At 36.6% G+C, this 22,631-nt stretch overlaps 1 protein-coding gene and 1 long non-coding RNA gene across 5 annotated transcripts in view; one reads left to right on the forward strand and one right to left on the reverse strand.

Annotated features, from left to right (window-relative positions):
• LOC100004582 (uncharacterized) overlaps nucleotides 1–22,631 on the reverse strand; it is a 56,598-nt gene continuing 33,967 nt past the window's right edge. For 3 of the 4 annotated variants that reach the window (XM_073931455.1, XM_073931454.1, XM_001343807.10), the window contains exons 3-9: nucleotides 18,193–18,213; nucleotides 17,512–17,787; nucleotides 16,865–17,161; nucleotides 14,062–14,349; nucleotides 11,429–11,607; nucleotides 4,538–4,630; nucleotides 1–1,898 (exon numbers count right to left, since the gene is read on the reverse strand). In XM_073931455.1, coding sequence (XP_073787556.1) covers nucleotides 1,494–1,898; nucleotides 4,538–4,630; nucleotides 11,429–11,607; nucleotides 14,062–14,349; nucleotides 16,865–17,161; nucleotides 17,512–17,787; nucleotides 18,193–18,213 — 1,559 coding nt within the window. In that variant the 3' untranslated portion in view covers nucleotides 1–1,493. Of the gene's footprint in view, nucleotides 1,899–3,329; nucleotides 4,064–4,193; nucleotides 4,631–11,428; nucleotides 11,608–14,061; nucleotides 14,350–16,864; nucleotides 17,162–17,511; nucleotides 17,788–18,192; nucleotides 18,214–22,631 lie in introns of those variants that run through there. The other variant, XR_012394884.1, reaches the window with a different exon arrangement.
• LOC141379003 (uncharacterized) lies at nucleotides 8,344–16,688 on the forward strand. The gene is made up of 3 exons (XR_012394887.1): nucleotides 8,344–10,517; nucleotides 10,648–12,891; nucleotides 13,276–16,688. It is a non-coding gene; the product is annotated as an uncharacterized lncRNA (long non-coding RNA).

Here is a 22,631-nt window from a genome sequence, read left to right on the forward strand (position 1 = left end):
TTTTGAAATCAAAGGAATGTTTTGAGTGTAAAAATAATAATTATGTTTAATTAAACTAAAAATGTTGAAGCAATACAGTCATGTTTGGAAAGCAGTTTAGCTGGGTTAGCACTACACAATATTTATGCCAGTTTGTCACTGTCAGATGATCTGATTTTTAGCGCCTAATTTGTAATTATGAACAAGAAGCTTGCAAGCTGCCTCATTGTTTGTCTTATAATGATGTGCCTGATGTTATCGAAATAGGCAGAGCTATCTTAAATTTAATCAAAACAAGAGATTGCAATTGCAAATCTAATTGAATAAGGAGATCTGCAGTGATAATTGTGCACATCCCAGACAGTCCAGATGAGATAGAACAATAATTTCTTGCATCATGACAACCACTGTCATTTTCAATTTCCTTTAACACCCGACATGAAACGGATTGTTCCAAACTATTATTGTGTAATCTGAACCAGGATGTGTTCAATGCAGATTTAGGTTTACTGCCAGAAATGATTCAAACCTTACAAAATATAGATTTGTTTTTTTGTCTTCCTATCCTCAGTTCCCTCCTCTCATTTCACTAATCTGCTTCTTATTGCAAATCATTCATCGGGATTCTCAATATGCAAAATTCAGCAAGTCTCACAAAGCTCCAAGCTCCTAAAATAGGTTCAAAAGAGTAAGAATAAAAGATGAGAAGGAAAAGAGATCACCGGAAAGGCCCGAGTTGTGAGGAAACCCGAGCGGAGTCAGCATCTGAAACTGCTGAGACAAGCCGTTTCCTTCAGCCGGAGTTCCTCAGAGCCAAAAAACCCTCAGCCACAGCTGATCCTATTTACAGTGTAAAGCCAGCGTATCAGATACCTGTCATCCATGCGGACCTGATTCATCAAGGTGTTTAGTTAACCATTGGCAGGGATTATCATGACAGCCCTTCAAAAGCTGCCGGTGGCTGCAAACGGTCAAAAAGGAAAGAGGGATGCATTCAGAATGATCTTGAAATGAATCCAGCTTGATGATAAGTGACGGAGATGTTCTCGAAATGTTCATTTGGCATTTGGTAGATCAACTGTTTGAAAAAATATGCAAGGTATACCCCCATTTATGGTACAATCCACTTCAGATTCACTTGGATAGAGTTTGTAAAAGTTTTTAAAAAGTAAGTAAGTCTTCAAGTCTGTGTGTGTGTGTGTCTTAACATGCACTTTATGGTCACACTAATCTAGCTTTAAAACTAATCAAGAACTCATCGGTAATTCAAAGACATGCATAGTGCAGGACCGATCTTGTTCTTCATTTTTTTTCCTTTTTTTTGCGAGTGTTGTTTTCTTCTTTTGCATATCTTCTGGATCAGTGTTTTATCCTAATCAACAACCCATTAGTTTAGCATCAGATGAATTCAAGCAAGTGATGAAGTGTCAGTTTTGCAAATGCAAACGGTGAGATGTTGCAAATGAACAGTGGCTGCATTGGTATAAATGATGTGCGATTTCATTTTTCACTTCTCAGGTTGCGGTTCCGTTACTTGGATCCACGACTTTCTCGGAATGTGGCGAAGCATCTTTGCTCGTGTTTGCATCCAGATCCTTCACTCCCTCAGGTGTGGTTGCGCCAATCAAGTCGACCTCCGTTTTAGCCCCGGATTTGGGCTGGGTGGCAGGGCTGGCGCTCAGGATGGAATCAGGGGTGCGAGTGGAGCTGTGGTCGCCCTCAGAAATGGCCGGCGGGACGCCAGCGAGAGTGTCAGACTCGATGAGGAGCTTGTGAGAGGCGAAATTGTCGGGTACATCGGTGTCGCTGTCCAGAGGGAGCGCAGACGAGTTGAACTCCACACCTGAGTCGTTCATATCCAGGAAGTTTTTGTCAGATTGGAGGGCATGGTACTGACCTGGTTTCGACACCTCGAGGCCCTAAAAGCAAAGTTACTGTAAGTTTTATCCACAAAGTAGTATCATATATCCATACTAGTCATACACTGCTAAAAATGAGTAAACTAAATGAGAATTCTTTATTTATTTATTCAGTTTGACATATGTTGAATTGAATTTAATAACTCACACAACAATTCTTTAGACTTTTTAAAAATATTGTGTTCATGAAAACGTAAAAGCAAACCCATTTGGATTGGATTTATTGTTGTATTATTTATATACTTGTTATGGCTTGGCAGGCAAAAAGAGGAGGAAAGAAAGAGATGGATCTAATTTAAGCCGTTTACTATATTAAACCACAAATCAAAGAAGGTAATGGAACAAAAACAAACTCTGATGTGAGAGAGAACATTACAGCTTTCTGTTTGTGCCATTATTATGCTATTTTAGAGATCTCTGATTTTGTTTTGGTCTCCTACAAAAGGCTTACGTGCATTTATATATGCAAAAAATAATTTTCATTTCTCATAACATACATTTCACGTCACCTAATTTCTCAGTCTCAAACTGTTCTGGTCTGGTTCTCTCCAAACTCCTTCTTTCTACTACCTTATTTAGTGCATAATGGAAACCGTATCTGAATTTTCTAATTTCTTCTAACCCTTAGATCTTTAAAACTCAAACAAACAATTAACATTTCCGAACATCTCCACAACACACTACATGAAAGGTAATATTCGATAATAAGTAATAGTCATGCTTTTAACCCTGAACCAACAGAAGGCTTAAAAACAGGGCAAACAGAAACCAAACAAGACACAGGTGATCATAATAAGTAGCCATCTAATAAACAAAACAGAAACTAGAAATCCAACAAAAGTCCTTGATGTAAATGTAAACAGAAAACAACATTTTACAATACAGCTGGCACAATATTAAACAGTTTTATAAATGATCTTCTACAATTATTTTTACTTTCAATTTCAGTTTGTATTACATTATTTTTTGCTATTGGTTTTATTTTAATAATACTATATTTGGGTTTATTTACATTTAAGTTTTAGTTGATTTTAATTTTAGTGCTACTACTTCAGATGAAAAACACAAATGTTGCTTACTAACTGACTAAGTCTAACTGACTGAAATAAGTCGTCATCTAATATGTATGTTATATTTAAAAAAAAAAATTTATAACAACCTATTTTCGATAGTTTTCATTCAACCTATACACACAAGTTATAATTTGGAAAGAAATTATCATTAAGATGGGAATCAGCAGGTTCAATGTGTTGCTGTATTAAGACAAATTAAATATAAACAGACAACATGAGAAAACTGATGTTGGTGATAAAAGTTTGGTAAACAGGCTTTCTGCCATTTATTGGGAATGCAGGATAAAATCCTGGTGGTGAGAAGAACAATAATTCATTCTGTGTTATTCAGTGTTTTCATATATATATTTTTTTTACTGTAAGTTTATTTTATTGATTTTTTTTAATTTTAGGATGATCTGAATCTAATATTGATAGCACATACATTACATAGTACCTGAAGATAATGTTAGCAGCATACAGCATAGTAGCAAGAGCATGTTAGTAGCATATAAATTAATGTCAGTATACATGTTGCAGCCAAAAGCTGATAATGTTAATGTAGATAAATATAATGTTAGTAGAATGTAGCAAAGTAGCTAAAGATAGTGTTAGCAGCATATATAATAGTTGTAATGTTAGTAGCTAATAGCATAGAAGATAAAGGTGTTATTATCATAGCATAGTAACTTAAGATAATGTTAGTAGTTAATAGCAAAGTAGATAAAGATAATGTTATTATCATAGCATAGTAGATAGATAAAGATAATGTAAGTAGTAGTTTTGGCCATTTACATGCTGGTTTCCAGCCATTTTCAGCCTGGTTTTAGCTGGTCAAGCTGGAAAATGACCAGCTAAAACCAGCTTGAGCAGCTTAACCAGGCTGGGAGCCCAGTCAAAACCAGCTATGTCCAGCTTAAACCAGGAGGGTCAAGCTGGTTTTAGCTGGTCATTTCCCAGCCTGATCAGCTAAGACCAGACTGGAAATGGCTGGAAACCAGTATGGAAATGGCTGAAACCCCTCTGAAACCAGGCTGAACAACCAGCTAAAACTACCAGTCTAGGATAGTTTAGGCCAGACAAGTCCAAACTTGGTTATGGAGGGCCGGTGTCCTGCAAAGTTTAGTTCCAACCCCGATCAGACACACCTGGACAGCTAATCAAACTCTTACTAGGTTTTCTAGAAACATCCTTGTAGGTGTGTCGAGGCAAGTTCGAGGTGCCTCCAGGACAGAGTTTGGACATCCCTGGTTTAGGCTGTTTGTTTTTTTTCAGCAGGGATAGCATACTGGCTAAAGATAAAGATAGTAGCATATTGCATAGTAGACATAGACATGAATACAGAAATAGACATATACAAGAATGTAGACATAACATAGTAGATAAATATAATGTTAGTAGCATATAACACCCAAAGATAATGTTAGTAGATATAACATAGTAGCTAAAGATGATGTTAGCATATAACAAAGTAGCTATAGATAATGTTGTTAGTAGCATATGACATAGTAGACAATGTTAGCATATAGCATGATAAAGTCTAAAGATTATGTTAGTGGCAAACAAGTAAAGAAAAACCTTTCCTACTTTGATTTCAACTTCAGTGCTCTCTGTGTTGTTCTCCCATGTGGATTGCACAGTAGACTCCTCCGCAAATCTAGTATAAGCTTCATGAACCACCTGGAAAACACAAATACACAAGTCAGAAACAAACAGACCACTCATGTGGCTCCACGACAGTACAATAATCAGCAAAATGGCTTTTTCGCACAACAGTTTGCAGTTTAAACCAAAGTCCATTTAACACCAATCTGAATTTTTTTGGCATTAAAGCTATTCTTGAACCAGGAAACCTTTCGTCGTACGTCAGATAAAGTCAGATGTACGTTAAATGTGGAGAATGGTCTGTTATTTCCAGAAGTAAACTGCTACTGATGCTGAAGTGAACTCAAATAAATTGGTGCCTATTTTGACAATCCTCTCAATATGAGGAAAAAAGTGTCCCAGTTTACCTGCATTCCTTTAATAATGCATCTGTCACTCCTGTTTGCCTGCAGAAATTGCCTGTAGCAAGTAACATTCAGCGCTTTTGTTGTTATGACAGACGCAAAAAAAAAACCTGCTAGAAAAATAAATCAAAGGCACTAAAATATGAATGCAACAAATGAGGTGAATATTGCGTTTCCATTATGGCTTGTTGTCCCTCTCCTGAGCTGTTATCTGGCTACAGTGGCAGACATCTGCTGTTGGTGCTCACATCGCGCCGCTGATGCAAACGGATCGCATTTTACAGCCAAAATACTGCGATGTTGAAATGTTGTGCGAAGGCAGGGACAGGAGGTGGAAATGAACTTCAGACTAACCAGTCAAACCGAGTGTGAAAACAGCCAGAGAAATCAGCAGATCCAGAATAAATATTCTGCGCACACATGGCTTATACTGTATACTGTAACATTGTGAAAACAGATGATGCAAATGTATCTGAATCTGATTTCAATTAGATGGCATGTTGTTGCTTGTTTAAAGCACAACAACACTCTCTGGCCGTTCACAGTGTCAAACCATATATACAGTATGGGAATATATTAGTAAAAACCCTGAGACACACACTTACCCATAAGGCTTTGAGGGTAAACACGATGACAAACACATGGACAAGGTGAATTTCAATGGCTGGCAGATGATTAATAGCTGGAGTCTAAGTGGCTGTGTTCAGATTAGCATGCTAGCATAATAAACTTGACATTGCTGCTGTGTGCAGCATTTTGACATGGAGTGTAAAGCAGAAAGATTTTGAAATCGTACATTGAGAAAACGTTATGACTAAAGAATTTAATAACTATACAGTTTTAATAATAATAGCCTTAAAGGGATAGTTCACCCCAAAACATTTAAATTCTGTGACAATTCTGAAAGCTTACATTGAGAAGGGTTAGAAGGAAGTTTATTTAATAACTACAGTTTCAATAATATTAGCAGCTGGCAGATGATTAATTGCTGGCTAGTATGTGACATATTAAACTTATAGCATATTGTGTACTAAATAGTAGCATATAGCAAATAAAGATAATTTTAGTAGCATATAGCATAGTAGCCAAAAATAATATAGCATAGTAGATAAGATAATGTTTGTAGCATATAGCATAGCAGCCAAAGATAATGTAAGTAGCATATAACATGTTAGCAACATTTAGCATAGTAGATAAAGATAATTTTAGTAGCATATAGCATATTAGTAGCATATAGCATAGTAGCCGAAGATAATATTAGTAGAATATAGCATAGATATGATGTTAGTAGCATAGCAGATAAGATAAGCTGTTAGTAGCATAGCATAGTATAATGTTAGTAGCACATAACATAGTTGCCAAAAAAATAATGTTAGTCTATAGCAGAGTAGATAAAGATAATTCTATTAGCATAAAGCATAGTAGATAAGATAATGTTAGTAGCATATAGCATAGTAGAAAAAGGTGTTTAGTAGCATAGCATAGAAGAGAAAGATGATTTTAGTAGCATATAGCATGTTTGTAGCATATAGCATAGTAGATAAAGATCGTTTTAGTAGCATATAGCATAGTAGCTAAATAGCATAAAGCATGTTAGTAGCATATAGCATAGTAGATAAAGATAATGTTAGTAGTATATAGCAGCATACAGTAGCATGGTAGATAAGAACAATGTTAGTAACATATAAGATATTGTTAGTACAATATAGCATAGTAGTTAGTAGAATACAGCAAATGTTATGAATAATAGTTCACCAAAAAATGAAAATTCTGTCACTATTTACTCATCCTTTGTTTGTTTAAAACCTATTTGAGTTTCCTTCCTCTGGTAAACATAAAATCAGATATTTTGAAGAATGCTGTTAGCTGTCGGGTACTGACTTCCACAGGTTCATACTATAAAGACAGAAAAAAATATCATCAAAATATCTTCTTTTGTGTTCAAGAGAATAAAGAAACCCATAAAGGGTTAAAACCACATGAGAAAGAATAAATAACGAGGTCATTTTCATGTTTTGGTGAACTATCCCTTTAATTATAGTCATCTAATGAGGACTTTTCTGTCTTCAATCAAATGCATTTACACTGACAGATTAGCTTCACAGTACCAAAGTGTGTGAGGGGCCGCACAGGAGTCAGAGGACCATGATCAGGTTACACAACATACATCTCGAGTGTGTAAATTATTAATATGGTAAACCAACACCACAAAGGAACCCGTTTAGCTGCATTTAGAGGACAAGACCATTAATGATGAAACCCTTGAAAAAGTCTGGTGAGCAAGTTTATTTTACTTTATTTGTTTTTAAAGTTTAAATACTGTAAGAGAATAAAAAAGGATAGAAAATCAGCTTCCTTCCACAACAAAAATGATCCCACAGCGCCACCTAGAAGCCACACAGAGGAAAGCATTACAGAAAGACTTTTTTTTTAATGCTGTAGGGTTTATTAAAAGTGACTAACCTGTGCACATCATACATATCCTCCTGACACCCAAAGAAAAAAAATCTTTTTCTTTTTTAACCTTTGGGTTAAAAAAAATTCTACAATTTAGAGTTTTTATATTTTGTTTTTATTTTAAATTTTACAGCATGTCCACTGTAGTGGACCACAGGACCATTTTAGTTTGAAACGACCACCAATCAGACAACAAAACTGTATAGGATATGGCTGGAAAGGGATATTAATCCAATATTAATGTAACAAAAACAAAACAAAAACCTTTTTTTCCTTTTGTATTGAAATTCCTGAAAAAGTTTAGTCTGAAAGAACTAAAGAAGTGATGTTAATCCCGAACAAATTTAACATAAAAGCGATTTAAAACTGATTTTCATTCTCTAATTGAAAATCTTGTGGGAATTTTGAAAAATGTCTATGTATTTTTTAAATTGATTTTAAGAGATGCTTCCCTCAAAAATGAAATGTTACGAAGCGTTTACTCACTCTCAAGTGATTTCAAATCTCTGAGATTCTTTTTCTGTTGTTGTTTAAAGAATTTGTTTAGAGAATAATTGGTGGTTCATTCCACTGTGGTGACCACTGATAAAGCAGGGAATAAAACCAAAGGAATGTAAGTAAATAGAGAATGTGTGTCAAATATATTTATGTTCTAGATTTGTTTGCTGGTAATTATCTTGTAAATTATCGGTTATCTCATTAAATAATTCAATTTCGAGTAAACTATACACTCCAAAAAAAGGATTTACATATTTAAAATGTAAATAACATATTTAAAATGAGCTGAAACAACAAAATTCGTAAGGTATTCTGGGACATCTTAATTATTTGAAGTTCAACCCACTTAAATTTGTAAAAATGATTAGGTTACTTAATCGATTTGTGTCGGGACAACATGAAGGAATTATTATTAATTTTTTATTATTTACAGTGTACTTTTAACAAAGTTTTTGGATTGAAAACGTTAAACACGTTTTCATTTCTGACCTGACATCAGTTGTTTCAGATTAAGATGCAGCTAAAACGTGAATCAAAAGTATACACAGCTTAGCATGCTAGCATTCCATATTGAGCACAGCCTTGTATATACAGTATCACACACTTTATTTACAAAGCAAAACCGATTAAATGTTAAAGAAAATGTGACATAATTCAAACACTACACACTTTATGACTCCATTAATCGCTGCCAGCCATATGTACACATTCACACAGCGGCATATAAACAGAAGTCAGCACACATATACACACATACACATACAGTCATATTTACCTCACCATATACATACATTGCATATGTGCATGTGTGTGTTTAAGCACGGCAGAAGCTTTACCACACAGGTGTATATGTACCTTTATACCTATTCATATTAAGACTTCAAATCAGTGCAATACACCTGAAGTTACGCATCTCAGGAGATCTGAGAGGAAAACGGAAAGGAATAATGGACAGAAACACAGTCACTAAAAGAGTGACAGAAGGCCCCGAATCACAACACCGATACAGATTCATCAACTTAGCACTATATAGGAAAATACGACACCAGAACTCAAAGCTCTCTCACCCATAAGGGACTCCATCAGACGATCCTTTAGAGAGGAGAAATGCAACGCAGATGAAGTGTTAAGCTAACCACCACAAAAACCTCTTTCAGAAATAAATGTGAAAAACACACACATTCGGTCTCACTTTGCACTGCACAGACACACAGACAGATTATATTTGTATTGACTGATGGGTTATGAAAGGTAACTGGCAGGACTGGATTGCTTTGCTGCTGGAAATACATCTGAAAAGATTCTAAGAGCTGGAAGGTGTTCTTGAGGATGTGACAACACACATATTGTTAAAAAAAGAGGGAATGGGCAGACTACAAATGACCAAGAAGTAGTATAGGTAAACATAAAATTAACAGATAGCCTAAGGAACTTCATTATCAATGTACAGAAAATAGACAACAAACATTGACCACTCATATTTAATGAAACATTTAATGGTTTATTACCATTATATCCTGTTTCATCATGAGATTAACTACCATTCCAAAATATTAGGGTTGTTTTTATTTTATTAACACTTTTTATTATATTTTTTTCATTATTCTTATGGTGACCAAAACCTAGCAACCTAGCCTCATTCTGAAAACGTACCACAATATACATTTCTGGAGATCGCAAAATATATCCCAGGAGCAACGTTTTTTTGCTCTTTTTGTTTTAGCGAATGCACCAGAGGCCATGTGTATGCTTTTTCAGATCTCAAATTGCTCTTGTGAGTGCCGTTTGCGCCTGCACTTCTTGTGTAAATCCACCAGAGGCCACTGTCGACCGACTCATTGACTGACCGATCGACTGACCCACCCTCCTTCTTCCTTGAACCCAGGGCTTGTGCGTCTATAGAGGTGACCTAGGGTGGTGTCCACGAACTCCCCCCACCAAACCCCACCAGTCTTTACTTTCATGCGCAACACCCCAACCCCTAAAACATCCCCCCCAATCCCCATTCGGCATGATCATTGTTTATTAAGCTTAGAGTGTGGAGCGATAGAATGTCAGTCCACAAGATGATAAACATCCACTGAGGTAAATCAAGAGGTAGTGAAAACTAGCATATCTGTATCTAAGGTATTTGACAGATACGAGTGTATCTGACTCCGTTCATATATTGCTCCGGCGGCTGGCCGAGAGTATCAATACGCAACTATTGCTGTACCGGATGTGAGTTTGGCCGTTCATTAAAAAGGCCTATAGTGTATTCAAAAGCACAGATTGGCCCACCCACCCACTTCCCTACACTTAACCGACAGTGTTTTGAAAAACAATCCAGAAAAATAAGCGATTTTTAACATTGTTTTTTAGACCTTACCACATTCTCACCCTGTTATGTACTTATTTTATTTTATTTTAATTCATCTTACCCGCTTTCTGGAGACGTTCTCTACTAGACTCAAACCCCAAAAAAGTGGTCAACTACTCTCAGCGTCTCAAGTCCACCGATGTACATGGCAAGATAACTGGACAAAGTGGTAACAGCGGGAAAGCTGTCCACATGGAGGTAAGTGGTCAGCTGGTAGTGCGAAAAGGAACGGCGTGCAGGACCAGTGGGTTACACGTGGGGGCTCGTCCAGGATGAGAGTGAGGTTTGGGGGGTGAGTGTAACGGAAGCCAGCTAGTGAAGTGCAATGCAGGTAAACCTCACTCCTCTGACCTCAAAAGATGCTCTAGCGACAGACACACTTTAAAAATGAATTGCAGCCATACGTACTTCTGGATACATAATTTGTGATCTCCAGAAATGTTCAGAATGAGCCTATGTTGTTTACTTGACAGTAAATAAAGTAGAAATAGTATTATCATTATAGTCACAATTAAAAATAACCTGTTACAGAAAAATAAACAGAAAAGGCAAGTGTGTCTGTCGCTACACTCACCCCCCTAAACCTTACTCTCATCCTGGACGAGCCCCCACGTGTAACCCACCGGTCCTGCACCCAACCCGCTCTGAGCTGAGATAGAACCAGCGATTCTTTGCATAGGAGTTGGTTGCTCAAACAAAGAGTCTAAAGACCATGGACTCTAGCATCTTCAGGTCAGAGGAGTGATGTTTACCTGCATAGCACTTCGCTAGCTGGCCTCGATTACACAAGCACTGAGAATTTGTTTTTATTCCTGCTGTAGAGTAGCGTACAAATACTTTAATCTAGAGCATTTTTGTTAGAAATAGGTCAGAATAGAAATAGAATAGAAATAGGTCAGAATAACTAACAGAAAATAACAGCATTTATACAAATATGTTCCTATTTTATTTTATTTTTTTTAACTATTTACTGCAGCCTTTCTTAGTAATCTTTCTAATCCCGAACTTTTGAATGGTAGTCCATCTTACAGCCTTTAGTGCTCTTTTCAAATACAGTGCATCCTCATCTATGTGTGCTTTTATTGAATCTTAGCACTTTAAGTGAACACTAATTCACTTTTGCTTGTCTAGGGTGTCAGGGGTTGATTGGTTTACCTGTCTGAACGCGTCTCCGTCGCCTTTTCCGGCCTGCTGAGCGATTAGGGTGATCTTACGTGCTCTCTCTGCCCGGCGGTGAACCTTGATCAGGCAAGACAGCAAACACACCAGCAGCAGAAATGCCAGCAGAGCCAGCAAGGAGAGGATCGCCACATACAGCTGGGGAAGCTTATAGGCTGTAACAGAAGAAGGTCATAGACAGGGAACAATCTTTAATGTGGAGAGATTGCCCAAGAATGAAAATTCAGACATGATTTAGTTGTCTTAATGTCACTCAAAATCCATAGAAAAAGACTAATATTTGAAACACAAATGAATCTCTGTCACATCGTTCTTTGTAAGTTAATTCACCCAAAACAATTTAAAATGTTCAGAAAAAGATTAAAAATATATATGACTATATAATTCTGAAGAAACTATTCGTTTTGAATTTTTTTTCATATTTAATTTAGGTTTTTATCCTCATTTACTGGTCATATACTGAACACTGATCAGCAAACAATGTTTATAGATTTTATATTTGGTGACGGAGTGATGGAAAGAGAACTGAAAAATCATACTTATGATGTATATATTATTATGTATACTTATAAGTATAAATGTAGTATAAATAGTAAAAGTATCTGTTGTAAATACTACTTAAAGTATGAGTAAAAAGTAGCCCTTTTAAAAGTACTCAAGAGTATAGTGAGTATTATGCTGTAAAAACCTGATGTGTTTACATGTAATTTGTGGATGTGTTTAAACGCAACATTCTGTAGTGCATTTAGATATTGCCCAGCAGACACACAACATCATAAGACATTAATATTAGGTTAGATTTAGGTTTTGATGTCAGGTGACCAAAATTCAAGGTCTAGCCAGCGTCAGGAGCTGTAGCCCCCATATATTTCTACTCAGCCCCCCTAAAACTTTCACGATTAGCTTATAAACTGCACACTAAATTATTGCGCCAGTCCCATTTAATGTGATGTCAGAACTCAACGTTAAGCTGACGTCATTGTCCAACGTTCAACCTAAAATCAACAAAATATCAATGTCTAATATTAGGAAGTTACCAAACGTCGAGCCAACATCTTTAACCAACGTCATACTTATGTCAAATACTGACATAGTAGTATCGTCCACACAATGTCAAGCTAAAACATCATTAGACGTTGATATTAGGTTGATTTTAGGTTGTGTTGGGAAATAACCAAACTCCAACGTCGAGCTAACATCTTAAACCAACGTCATACTCATGTCAAATATTGACATTTATTCGTCAGGTATGGCCACCAAAATTCAATGTCTGATAAACATCATAGCGGTAACGTACCCACAACGTCAAGCTGTAACATCATTAGACGTTGATATCTGGTTGATTTTAGGTTGTGTTGGATAGTGACTAAGCTCTAACGTTGAGCCAACATCTTAATCCAACATCATATTGACGTCAAATACTGACATTTATTCGTCAGGTATGGCAACCAAAATCCAATGTCTGATAGACGTCATAGTGGTAACGTCCACACAACGTCAAGCTAAAACATAATTAGACGTTGTTATTAGGTTGATTTTAGGTTGTGTTGGAAAATTACCAAACTCCAATGTCGCGCCAACACCTTAAACCAACGTCATACTGATGTCAAATACTGACATTTATTCGTCAGGTATGGCAACCAAAATTCAACGTCTAATAGACGTCATATTGGTAACGTCCCCACAACGTCAAGCTGTAACATCATTAGACGTTGATATCTGGTTGATTATAGGTTGTGTTGGATAGTGACCAAACTCTAACGTCAAGCCAACATCTTAATCCAACATCATATTGACATCAAATACTGACATTTATTCGCCAGGTATGGCAACCAAAATCCAATGTCTGATAGACGTCATAGTGGTAACGTCCACACAACGTCAAGCTAAAACATAATTAGACGTTGATATTAGGTTGATTTTAGGTTGTGTTGAGAAATTACTAAACTCCAATGTCGCGCCAACACCTTAAACCAACGTCATACTGATGTCAAATACTGACATTTATTCTTCAGATATGGCAACCAAAATCCAACATCTGCTAGACTTCATAGTGGTAACGTCCACACAATGTTAAGCTAAAACATCATTAGACGTGGATTTCTGGTTGATTTTAGGTTGTGTTGGGAAGTGACCAAACTCCAACATCGAGCCAACATCTTAATCCAACATCATATTGATGTCAAATACTGACATTTATTCATCAGGTTTGGCAACTAAAATTCATTGTCTAATAGACGTCATAGTGGTAACGTCCCCACAACGTCAAGCTGTAACATCATTAGACGTTGATATTTGGTTAATTTTAGGTTGGACGTTGGACACTGCTGTCAGACCGATTTTCATTTCCAAACAAAATGCAACGTCCCCATGACATTAGGGTACAACATCAATCTGAAGTCATGTTGACGTTCTGTGCCTGCTGGGTTGACTTCTATAGTATGAAAAACAAATTCTATGTAAGTCAATTATTACAGGTTTCCAACAATTTTACAAACAAACAAAGTAAATCAAACAGGTTTGTGATGAGTGAAAAGAGAGTAAACAATGAGAGAATTTTCAGTTTTGGGTGAACTAACCCTTCTCTACTCTATAACTTCTCTACTCACGCTCCACATGAAGGTAGACGTCAGTTATGCGAAAGCCTGAAAAGTCCATCACTCGAAAGACACCATTGTCGCTGACTTTGACCTTCTTCAAGTAGAACATGGAGCCTTCCACAGACACCCGACCCTCCAGAGCGGAGTCCAGCGGCACCGTCAGCTCCCCTTGGTCCAGGATAAGACGCTCTTTGTGGCCAGAGTCTGGGATGTAGACCATTTTGACCTTGGTGTGGTCTAGATGAAGCTTGATATTTAGCGTTCCACCGTAATTCAAGTTCTGAAAGATCTGGTGGTCTGTCATACGAAAAAGAAGCAATAGTTAAAAATGCAAGCCATTATTGTTAAGTTTGCAGTGTAAGCTTTGCTAGTCTTTCAAATTTAGAGCAAGATTGTAATGCCATAAAAGCCCTAATGGGAGTGTAACATTCTCCAGCTGACAATGCAGAAATTGAGAATACAGATGCAGCAGATTGTTTCCATAATGTTGAAAGCAGTGCATAAAGCAGAGCAAACTAAGCTGCAAACAGGATAATAACAACACTACTACAATATGTGCCAAGACATGCTTTTTGTGTTTAAATAATGGCAGAAATACAAGTCTGGCTAACTGGCTATGCTGTAAGTTATGTTGCATGATTTATTTAAAAACTCTCCTCTCATCAATTTTGCATCAGAAAGGGAAACTCGTAGAAATGCAAGTGCAATATGATCAGCCCATCCATTTCTTTTCATTGCAAAAGTTTCACTGTAAGCAAACCTTTTAGCAAATAAATTAATTAATAAATAGGTATTTATTAGAGATGCCACGGTTCTCAATATAATATTGAACTGTACGGTACGACCTCCACGGTTCAATACGTGTCTGTGAATTGCGGTTTTCTCGGTTTTGTGTTTAAAAAATTTGTGTGCATTTTATATCTCCCCGAATTGACTGTGTGTGCCTCTCAATCCATGAGCTGAGATGAGGAAACTCCTCCCTGCGAGTAAATATCCAATCACTATGCTCTAAAGTTAGGGGGCGCTTGACCATCATTCCACACTTGAACATTGTGAGCGGCGATGAAGTGCGGCTGACAGGCAACAGTACAAGGAAAGACCAGTGAAGTGAGGCAACAGTACGAGAAAGCGCCAACGTCTTTCAAATCTGTGATGTGAGGACATTTCGATTTTGCCAGTAAGCATAATGACAATACAAGAAAAAACGGTGAACAAAAAATTAACGCAAGCATTGTTTTACACATATAACCATGACTGCACATCTGCAGCGCCGTCACCCAGCAATATCACTGTCTGAAGGCAGAATAACAGAGAAGGTAAAAGTCCTCAAAATAGCAACAATTCCTCGCTGAATCTACCCAACTGGTTCCGAGAGACACATCAAAATAACAAAGGCAGTGCGGGTGTTTATTGCTAAAGATTTGCAGCCGTTTTCGGTGATTGGAGATGCAGGCTTTTGTCATCTTATAAAAGCACTCGATCCGCGTTACAGACCACAGTCTCGCATTTTTTTCAGCACCGAGATAATTAGGATGGTTTATTTAAGTTTACTACACAAATAAATATGTTTATTTGAAATGGCCAATTTATCTTTATTAACTTCACATGTATGTTTATTTTCAAACTGTAGGATTTTATGTGTTCCCCAGTTTGTACATGGGCTACCAGAAGCTGTGAGATTTTAGTGTTAATTTTTTTATACAATACACTGGAAACTAGTGTACTTTTCTTGGCTTTTTAAGTAAAACAAAATGAGTATTGTAATCAGGCACGTGCACACATAGGGCTCAACCTGTGCAGTGCACATGCCCTTTTTAGTCTTGGATAGAAAGTGCCCTTCCAAAATTATCTGAAGTGCCCCCCAAACCGCCCCCACCCCCACCAGTTAGCGCGCGACTCCCCCCCACCACCACCAACCCCCCCACCGGTCGGAAATAAAAAAAAATTTGCATTTTTTCCTCCTTGCAGTTGGGATAGAATAACTCTCACATACATTATTATAAAAAATATATATTTTTTCCTGTGTTTGCTGACACCTGCTGGAAAGAAATAAAATTGTTTCCAGGGTGCTAGAACACTCGAGGCCTGAGTTACACATTTCCAAACTTCAGTTTATAAAAAAGCACCTTTTTTGTGTTTATTATAACACAGACAATATATACAACAATTGTTTTCAATTTCAACTGTAATGTATGAAATTTCAAAGGGTTTCCTTTCAAATGATACCAAACTTTTGTATTTACACCTCTGCATGTGGGGATGGGAAGCTTTATAAATCAGAAGGCCAAATTCAGGCGGAATTACCCCAAATAGCCCCAGAGCTTAACTGGTTAATAATAAAATGAGAACATGATATAAGAAACTGCCGTATTTTCATTTTGATATTAACAGACACCAGAAATGTTGAGGCAATATGTAGCTAAATATTTATAAGCCCGTCATCTTCACTGTATGCCTATTTCTTAACAAAATGGAGCCTATAAAATAACTGTCTCCTTTCATTTTCATTAAAGCTTGCTTCATGCTAAATCACCAACTTCCACCAACGTGAACCAAACAAGAGCTGACATGTTGAACAAACCAACCAAACTACCCTATAATGCTCATCGACAGACCTTCATGTCCTATTTTTAAACCTTTATTCTTTGTATTTCCTTCACTTTCTTTTGTACAGTCCTTGCCTTTTTATTCCTTCCATCATTTCAAACATTGAGACAAGCCTTTCTCTTTTATCAAAGGGTGTAAAACTAAACATAATACAATTTATAATTAAGATAAAAACCTAACGCGTTAAAAAATGACGTTTTTTTACCTTTCACGTTAAGGCAGGCCCTCATTCTGACTTTCCCGTCCATGTCCACGATGGTGTAGCTGCCCTCATCGGCTCCTGTGACTACATGCAGGCTGACCCTCTTCTCCCCCACAGTGAGCCGGTTCTCGTATTCCTCCGATTTGACACCGGTCTGGTTGATGAGAAGCACAGGGGGCTCTTCTGTGGTCTGCTCAAGTGTAACTCCAGGCCTGAACTGAAGGGTGTAGGGACCGATCGTAGGGCTGATCGGAATGTGATACGTCTCCCCGAATTTCACCACAGTCTCTAATGCGCAGTCTGGAAGAAAATACAGCGAAGATCAAAATTTTAAATCTATTTATTCATTTGATATGTAACGTAGCAAGTAATGTACTGGGAAACACACACACACACTCATACTCTATAGCCAATTTAGTTTTTTCAACTCAACTATAGCACATGTCTTTGGCCTGTGGGGAAACCAGAGCACCCGGAGGAAACCCACGCTAACCCGGGAACAACATGAAAACTCCACACAGACATGCCAACAGGCCCAGTCGGAACTTAAACCAGTGACCTTCTTGCTGTGAGGCAACAGTGCTAACCACTGAGCCACCATGCCACCCTTCTTTATATCTTATATTTTTAATATTGATGATATAACCTACCTCTGACAATAAGCGCGATTCGTTTGACATCGGCTGGCACTGCAGAGTTCTTCACCATGTAAGTGCCCTCGTCCTCCTCGCCCACATCCTCCAGGATCAGGTGGTTGAGGTGTTTGTTCAGTTTGACTCTTGTGTCCTGAATGACCCCGTTCTGCAGGTAAACCTTCTCTAGCACTGGCTGTGTTTTTGGCTTGAACACCACCACTGCTGTGTCTAAAGCCGACAAGGGAATATGCACGTCCTCTCCAAAGAAAGCAACGCGGTGTTCATCTTTAGCTACACAGTGATGAGGAAAAAAAAGATTTTAGATGCTGTGGACAAACAATTTAATTTACACTAGTAACACTTTACTATAAGTTTGTAATAGGTTATGTTAGTTAATTCATTTACTAACATGAACAAACAATGAACAATACATTTATTACAGTTAATGAAAATACAGTTGTTTATTGTTAGCTCATGTTAACTCACAGAGCATTAGTTATTATTAACAAGTATGGATGTGCATGTTAATAATGCATTAGTAAATGTTGAACTGATTAGGGAATGCTCTACAAGCATTGTACATAATTAGTTTATGTTAATAAATACATTAGCTAATAATAAATACTTTAACTAATAATGAACCTTGTGTGACCTTTGCATTTGACTACTGAAAATTGAGAAGATTTGAAACCTTACCTTTAATAGTTGATGACCAAACTGTAAAAAAAGGGGGGGGGAAAAAGAGTAAATACAAGTGAGACGGAAGCAATGTGCTGCAAAACAAATGCTTTCTCATTTGGAGTTTTTGTCTTGTTGCTTGTTCTAATATCTAAAAATTCTTAAATCAAGAAGCATCTTCTTGACAAGAAGAAATATTGTTTTGTTTTCAGAAATAATAAGTCAGAATTAAGTAGGTTTTTCATTAAAACTAACTAAATAATCCAATAGTATCTGGATGCGGCCTTTATGATGCAAGCTGAGACTGCATGACTCAGCGATGCAATGTCAAACACAATGCACTCAAATGGAGCTAGTGACGTCATCGTTTCGGGTAGGGTTAGGGGTGGGGTTAGGTGAGCCCATTAAAAAGCATTGGATGCAGCCCAGATTGCACTGCACCAGGTCTGCAGCCAGACCCCTTACAAATAATCTGCCATTGTGGTAAGCAAAATTATCTTGCTTTCACTTTGAAATAAGATTAATTTTACTGACCCCATTGACAGATTTTTTTGCTTGTTTTAAGGAAATCCTACTTAATTTTTTGACTTAGACAGTGAAGGAAAGTGCACTGAAAAAGCATACTTAAGTAAAAGTATAAATACTTGCCTAAAAATGTAGTGCAAGTGAAGAATGTGTAAAAAGTAGTCCTTTCAAAAGTACTCAAGAGTAGTGAGTAGCGAGTATTACACTGGGTAATGCTGATGCATTTACATGTAATTTGTGAATGTGTGTAAACGTAACATTCTGTAGTGCATTTAGTTAATGCCCAGCAGACACACAATGCCATAAGACGTTAATATTAGGTTAGGTTTAGGATGTAATGTCAGGTGATGAAAAAATTCAATGTCTAGCCAGCATCTAAGGACAAAGTTTTTTTGATGTCCAATAACAACATCAAATGACGTTAATATTTGGTTGATTTTAAGTTGTGTTAGAAAGTGACCAAAATCCAATGTCAAACCATCATCTTAAACCAACGTCATATTGATGTCAAATGCTGATATTTATTAGTCAGGTATGGCCAGATAAGTCCAACGTCTGATAGACGTCATAGTGGTAACGTCCACACAACGTCAAGCTGTAACATAATTAGACAGTGATATTTGGTTGCTTTTAGGTTGGGCAATGACGTCATCGGCCTAACGTTGAGTTCTAAAATCAACCCGATTTTCATTTCCAAACCAAATGCAATGTCCCCACGACATTGGAATACAATGTCAATCTGACGTCATGTTGACGTCTTGTGTCTGCTGGGTGTTTAAGGCCATTTCGGTCATCATACAGTAAACATCCGTCATCTTTTCATCAGTGACATGCTTCTAAACAGTCTCTGGGTCAATGTGTGTAAAGACTTTGGACATCTTCTTGTACACTTTTAATACTTTCAAACAGTTGCTGCAATTTTAAATCACCCATGTCTTGAGGTAGTTCATTATGAGGCGATTTACCTTCTATGTGCGATTTGATTGGACAGGAATCACAGGACTGATTTTTCTAATCCTCATAGACAGGAAATACTAAAGAAGTGACTGTAGGTTAAGGGAATTTAGTGGAGTAAAAGTACCGATACTGCACTAAAAATGTACTCAAGGGAAATCAAAAGTATACATTTGTAAAACTACTTAGTCAATTACAATTTCTGAGAAAAATTACTCGATTACAGTAATTAGAATATTTCTAATTTGTTATTTTACACCACTGGACTCAGACTTACTTTGCTTATAAAGCGCAATATAACAACAGTTGTTGACCATGGTGCTGTACACGACTTAAGTTAAAAATGATCAAATAAGATTAAAGGAATAAAAGAACATACAATACAACATGAAACAAAAAATAGCAAGCTTAGCTCCATCCAGTATTTAAAAGCCTTTTCTAAAAGGGGACGTTTCAATTTCCCCCTGAACACGGATTCAGTAGAAATTATTTTAATAGAGAGAGGTAGGCTGTTCCACAATTTGGGGCCCACAGTGGAAAAGACCAGCTCTACTTTTTTCTTTAACTTTGATCTGGGAACTTTTAATAATTTCTGACTTGATGACCTTAAACATCTAGCAGAAATGTTAACAGTCTTAAGAAAATGCCTGACTATTTACAACCTTAAAAACAAGGAGTACAATTTTTAACTCTATTCTTCAACATACCAGCAACCAGTGCAGTAAGAGTAAGATGGGGTAATGTGCTCAAACTTAAGAGTGCCAGTAAGAAGTCTACTGTAGCAGCTGTATTTTGGACCAATTGTTGGAGATTTATATAGAATTGACCAATATAAATATATATTATATTTTATATTCAATATAAATTTAATTTTACTGTTTTTGAAATCAAAACAATACTTTTTATTTATTTAGAAAATGCTTCTTGTTTTAGATATTAGGACTAGAAACAAGACAAACTCTAAGTAAGAAAAGTCCATTTTGGATTTCATTCATGCAGTCAACAATCAATATAAATCCATTAGGAAAACATTGAGTGTCTCTTGATCATTTTACTTTAATTGGGAGATTTATAATATCAGATAACATTAGGTTTTAGAAAACAAATGATAACAGAACACACTATTATGACACTCTAAACTGTTCAGAAAGACACAGGCCACATGAAAGCATCTTCTTGCTCAAGCGACAGATCAAATTTCTATTAGATCAAATTTAGCTTACCTATATGACGATGTATTTGCCCTTATAGCTTTAACTAACCGAATCACCTTTGAGTTGGAAATCAGCAGTTATGAAGGAGAATGACAAGGAGATGGGTCTCCTGCTCTCTCTCTCTCTCTCTCTCTCTCTCTCTCTCGAAATATATAAATAGTATTACATTTATGTAAACAAAATTTTAGATTAACAAATGAATGTAGAACTGATTCAGTCTTGAGGGGATGGTTCAAACAAATGTAAAAATGTACTCCGCCTTAAAGCAGTTTCTTTCTTCTGTTGAACAAAAAAATAAGATATTTTGAAGAATGTTGAAAATCAGCAGCATTTCACATCCATAGTAGGACGAAATTACTTTGGAGATCAATGGCTAAGCCTTCCTTAAGTATGGAAGCCCTGAACCGCAAGGTGTTAAAAAAAATAAAGCAATTTTGGTGGTGAGGAAAAAAAAGAAAGAAAGCTTAGGTCGTTTTAACGAGACATTATGACGTTATAACGAGATATTATATTGTTATAACGAGATATTTTGTTGTTATAATGACATTATAATGAGATATTATGTCGTTATAACGAGATATTATGTTGTTATAATGAGTTATTATGTCGTTATAACGAGATATGTCGTTATATCGAGGGATTATGTCATTATAACGAGATATTTGTTATAACGACATAATATCTCGTTATAACGAGATAATATCTCATTACAACGACATAATTTCTCGTTATAATCTCATTCAACCCAGATACTATGTCATTATAACGAGATAATATCTCGTTATAACGACATAATACCTCGTTATAATGACATAATTATGTCGAAATAACGACTTCATGAGGTCGTTAATTCGACATAATTAAGTCGTTATTTTGACATAATTATGTCTTTCTCATTAATCTCATAATATCTCGTTATAATGACATAATTTCTCCTTATAACAACATAATATCTCCTTATAACAACATAATATATCCTTATAACGACATAATATCTCCTTATAATGACATGAGTTTTCTTTTTCTTTTTTTCTCACCACCAAGATTGCTTTTTTTATTTACACCTTGTGGGTCAGGGCTTCCGTACTTAAGATATCTTCTTTTCTGATCAACAGAAAAAAGAAACTCAAACCAGTTTAGACCAATAAGGGGGTTAATAAATGCTGACAATGTTTGAATTTTGGGGTGAACAAAGCATAATTGACTAAAAAGACAAACACCGAAGAATATGTATGCTCTTAAAGCACCACAAACCTGAATATACAGGCTTTAAAAATACATGCCTTCTTTGCAGGCAACAAAAATACACCTTGAGTTAATAGTGAATGAGTTTTATCAGGGACGACAGCGTGCAGGTCTGCCTTCTCTGCAGCACTAACAATATGAAAGGACTAGGAATGCTGCCATGTCAAACTGCCAACTGTGCACTTTCAGCCCAACATCTTAAGATAAACGATGCTGCAAATGTTGCCCTCGTGAAAGAAAGCGATTAAGAAAACTATGCAAATAAAAAGCAAAGGCTTGTGTCTGCTGTCTCTACACTTATTTGTGTATGACTTCATCAGAAATGTTTTTCTAGCCAGATACCGTGAGAAAGTGTTTTTTTATTATTATTCTATATTATCACATAATAATATTCATACATTCATTTTTCTTCAGCTTAGTCCCATATTAATCAGGGGTCACCACAGCGGAATGAACCGTCATCTATTCAAGCATATGTTTTAAGCAGCGGATGCTGTTCCAGATGCAACCCAGTACTGG

This window comes from Danio rerio, chromosome 19 (genome assembly GCF_049306965.1).
Source record: "Danio rerio strain Tuebingen ecotype United States chromosome 19, GRCz12tu, whole genome shotgun sequence".
Taxonomy (NCBI): Eukaryota; Metazoa; Chordata; class Actinopteri; order Cypriniformes; family Danionidae; genus Danio; species Danio rerio.